This window comes from Malurus melanocephalus, unplaced genomic scaffold (genome assembly GCF_030028575.1).
Source record: "Malurus melanocephalus ecotype Western Australia unplaced genomic scaffold, MMel_1.1 scaffold_1871, whole genome shotgun sequence".
NCBI lineage: Eukaryota > Metazoa > Chordata > Aves > Passeriformes > Maluridae > Malurus > Malurus melanocephalus.
This window is the reverse complement of record NW_026625103.1, coordinates 8264-12711: the sequence shown is the minus strand read 5'-3', so window position 1 is coordinate 12711 and position 4448 is coordinate 8264. Positions and strand designations below refer to the sequence as shown.

Here is a 4448-nt window from a genome sequence, read left to right as displayed (position 1 = left end):
GGTATCCCGAGAATGGGGGGACACTCCGGGGGGTGTGGTACCCCAGGGATGAGGTATCCTGGGAATGGGGTACCCTGGGGATGAGGTATCCCGGGAATGGGGGGGACACCCCGGGGGTGTGGTACCCTGGGAATGGGGTATCCTGGGGATGAGGTATCTTGGGGGTGTGGTACCCCAGGGATGAGGTATCCCGGGAATTGGGTACTCCAGGGGCAGGGTGCTCCAGGAATGTGGTACCCAGGGGATGTGATATTCCATGGATGTGGTACCCTGGGGATGAGGTATCCCAGGAATCGGGTACCCCAGGGATGAGATATCCCAGGAATGTGGTACCCTGGGGATGAGGTATCCAGGGAATGGGGTGCCCTGGGGATGAGGTATCCAGGGAATGAGGTACCCTGGGGATGAGGTATCCCGGGAATGGGGTACTCCAGGGACAGGGTTCTCCAGGAATGTGGTACCCAGGGGATGTGATATTCCATGGATGTGGTGCCCTGGAGATGAGGTATCCCAGGAATGTGGTACCCTGGGAATGACATATCCTGGGAATGGGGTGCCCTGGGGATGAGGTATCCTGAGAATGGGGTACCCTATGGACAGGGTTCTCCAGGGTTGTGGAACCCCACAAATGTGATATTCCAGGAATGGGGTACCTTGGGGATGAGGTATCCCGGGAATGGGGTACTCCAGGGAAGCGTGCTCCAGGAATGTGGTACACAGGGGATGTGATATCCCAGGGATGTGATATTCCAGGGGTGTGGTACCCTGGGGATGAGGTATCCTGGGAATGGGGTGCCCTGGGAATGAGGCATCCCGGGAATGTGGTACCCCGGGAATGAGGTACCCCAGGAATTGGGGGACACCCTGGGGGTGAGGTATCCCGGGAATGGGGTACTCCAGGGACAGGGTTCTCCAGGAATGTGGTACCCTGGGGATGTGATATCCCAGGGATGTGATGCCCCAAAGATGTGATATTGTGGGACTGTTGGTACCCTGGGGTTGGAATATCCCAGGGATGGGGTACCCTGGGGATGAGGTATCCTGGGAATGGGGCACTCCCAAGGACAGGGTGCTCCAGGGTTGTGGAACGGAACCCCACAGATGTGACATTCCAGAGCTGTAGAACCCTGGGGATGTGATATTCCAGGGATATGATGTCCCAGGGTGGTGGGACCCCACAGGTGTGATATTCCAGGGATGTGGTACCCTGGGGATGGAATATTCCAGGGATGTGATGCTCCAGGGACGGGGTGATCCAGGGTTATGGAACCCCGGAGATGTGATATTCCAGGGGTGTGAAACCCCAAAGATGTGATGCCCCAGGGATGTGGAACCCCAAAGATGTGATATTCCAGGTTTGTGGAACTCTGGGGATGGAATATCCCAGAAATGCGCTGCCCCAGGCACTGGCCCACAAATGTGCTGTCCTGTTTTTTGTTTTTTGTTTTTTGGTTTTTTTTTTTTTTTGATCCCCATGGATGCAGCACCGACCAGGGCCGGTATCCCAGCATTTCACAGTCCAAACTGACCACCTTAAAAACCTTTCCCATCCCAAAAAAAACAATTCCTCAATCTCTCTCTGCCCCCAGGCCTGGCCGTGATGCACTCCCAGGGCAGCGATTACCTGGACATCGGCAACAACCCGCGGGTGGGCACCAAGCGCTACATGGCCCCGGAGGTTCTGAGCGAGCARATCCGCACCGACTGCTTCGAATCCTACAAAAAAACCGATATTTGGGCATACGGGCTGGTTCTCTGGGAAATCACCCGGCGGACGGTGGTGAACGGTGAGCAGCTCCCCGAACCGCCGGCTCCGCTCGCTGCCGGCTCCCTCCTTCCCTCGTTGCTTTATTTATTTTTTTTATTTTTTTTCCTCTTTTTCCTTCGCCCAGAAGATTAGCTGTAAATTATAAACACTGTAATCTAGTGTCAGCACCCGGCTCCCTGATTAAAGGGCCCATTAGACTCAATCAGCGCTTTGTTTGTTCAGCGCTGATTAGAAAACAAGCGGCTCCGAGCGAGCGCTGCTGCCTGGAAAGCGGCCACGGGCTCGGACCTCCGGMCGCGGGGTTTGGCTCGGCAGCTCCGCTCTGGGACAAAAAAAAAGTCCTCGAAATCTGGGGATGAACCTAATTGAGGCTGCCTGGCCAGCGCTGCTCATCACGGCAAAATCCATTAGAAGTATTAATTAATTGGTGGGCGCTGGCGGGTGGGGGAGGGAGGTCCCCCCAGGCGAAGTCTGGTTGGGATAATCTCATTTACCGCCCCTCAGATTACACATTTAGTGCGAATTAACCCAGTCGTGCTGGGTTTAACCCTTCCAGGGTCCCTCACTCAGCAGGAAATTTGGGATGGGGGACTCAGAGGGGTGGGGGTCACCCCTTGGGGTGCAGGGAGCTGATGGGGACTCGCGGCTTCCCAAAGATATTAAATCCCACGGGGACACGGACATATGGAGGCAGTAAGCAGAGATTAGCTGGGCCAGCTGGCACAGTGACCACCAGGTGCTGAGTGGAGGTGGCCACAGTGCCATGGGTGGTATCGGTGCTGGTGCTGGAGCTGGAGCTGGAACTGGAGCTGATATTTATGGTGGAGATGGTGCTGGACCAGTGCCAGGGCTCGTGTCAGAGCTGATATTTATGGTGGAGATGGTGCTAGAGCTGGAGCTGGAGTAGAACTGGAGCTGATATTCATGGTGGGGCTGGAGCTGGAGCTGGAGCTGATATTTGTGGTGGGATTGGTGCTGAACCAGTGCCAGAGCTGGTATCGGTGCTAGAGCTCAAGATGGAGCTGGAGCTGGTATTTATGGTGGGGATGGTTCTGGACCAGTGCTGGTGCGGGTGCTGTAGCTGATATTCACGGTGGAGCTGGTGCTGGATCAGTGCCAGGGCTGGTATCGGTGCTGGAGCTGATATTCATGGTAGAGATGGTGCTGGACCAGTGCCAGGGCTGGAGGTGGAGCTGGAGCTGATATTCATGGTGGGACTGGTGCTGGACCAGTGCCAGAGACGGTGTTGGTGCTGGAGCTGGAGCTGATATTTATGTTGGAGATGGTACTGGACCAGTGCTGGGGCTGGTGTCGGTGCTAGAACTGGTCCTGGAGCTGATATTCATGGTGGAGATGGTGATGAACCAGTGCCAGGGCTGGAGCTGGAGCTGATATTCACAGTGGGGTTGGTGCTGGACCAGTGCCAGAGCTGGTGTTGGTGCCAGAACTGGTGCTGGGGCTGATATTCATGGTGGAGATGGTACTGGATCAGTGCCGGGGCTGATGCTGGAGCTGGAGCTGATATTTATGGTGGGCTGGTACTGGACCAGTGCCAGGGCCGGTCCTGGAGCTGATATTCATGGTCGAACTGTTGCTGGACCAGTGTTGGGGCTGGTACTGGATCAGTGCCAGGATTGGTGCTGGAGCTGATATTCATGGTGGAACTGTTGGTGGACCAGTGCTGGGTCTGGTGTCAGTGCTGGAGCTGATATTCATGGTGGAGATGGTGATGAACCAGTGCCAGGGCTGGTGATGGAGCTGGGGCTGATATTCATGGTGGGACTGGTGCTGAACCAATGCCAGGGCTGGTATCGGTGCCAGAACTGGTGCTGGAGCTGATATTCACGGTGGGGCTGGTGCTGGACTGGTATCAGTGCAGGTGTTGGAGCTGATATTCATGAAGGGATTGGTGCTGAACCAGGACCAGGGCTCATGCTGGAGCTGGACTTGATATTTATGGTGGAGATGGTGCTGGGCCAGTGCCAGGGCCAGTGCTAGACCTGGAGCTAGTCCTGGAGCTGATATTCATGGTGGGATTGGTGCTGGACCAGTGCTGGGGCTGATGCTGGAGCTGGACCTGATATTTATGGTGGAGGTGGTACTGATCAGTGCCAGGGTCGGTGCCAGAGCTCATATTCATGGTGGGACCGATGCTAGACCAGTGCCAGGGCTGGTGTTAGAACTGGAGCTGATATTCATGGTGGAGATGGTTCTGGACCAGTGCCAGGGCTGGTATTGGTGCCAGAGCTGGTGTCAGAGCTGATATTCATGAAGGGACTGGTGCTGGACCAGTGCCAGGGCTGGTGCCACTCTTGGATCCACCAGCGGTCCCAGAGCCAGCCCCAGACCCCACTCCCACCTCCCCACATGTCCAGATGAGTCTCATCCCACCGGCGATTCCCCCCAAGGCAGGGAGCAGCTCGGCCGTGCCGGACCCTCCGAACACCCCAAGATGTTCAGAATGGGGTTGAACCCCTCACTTTTTCCCCATCCTCACCCCATCCCCATCCCCCAGGAATCGTGGAGGAGTACCGCCCGCCCTTCTTCGACGCCGTGCCCAGCGACCCCAGCTTCGAGGACATGAAAAAGGTGGTGTGTGTGGACCAGCAGACCCCTGTGATCCCCAACCGCCTCTTCTCCGACTCGGTGAGTCCCGGGCGAGCCGTTCCCTTCCCAACCC

The 4448-nt window shown here is 56.6% G+C and overlaps 1 protein-coding gene across 1 annotated transcript in view; it reads left to right on the top strand.

The window, feature by feature from the left end:
- The window catches only part of LOC130587410 (serine/threonine-protein kinase receptor R3-like), a gene marked incomplete at both ends in the record, with an annotated part of 11284 nt that extends 6870 nt beyond the window's left edge, over positions 1–4414 (top strand). Inside the window, 2 exons of the mRNA XM_057388383.1 lie at positions 1590–1787; positions 4284–4414. Of these exons, the coding sequence (XP_057244366.1) occupies positions 1590–1787; positions 4284–4414 (329 nt within the window). The remainder of the gene's footprint in view (positions 1–1589; positions 1788–4283) is intronic.
- Between the last annotated feature and the right edge of the window lie 34 nt (positions 4415–4448).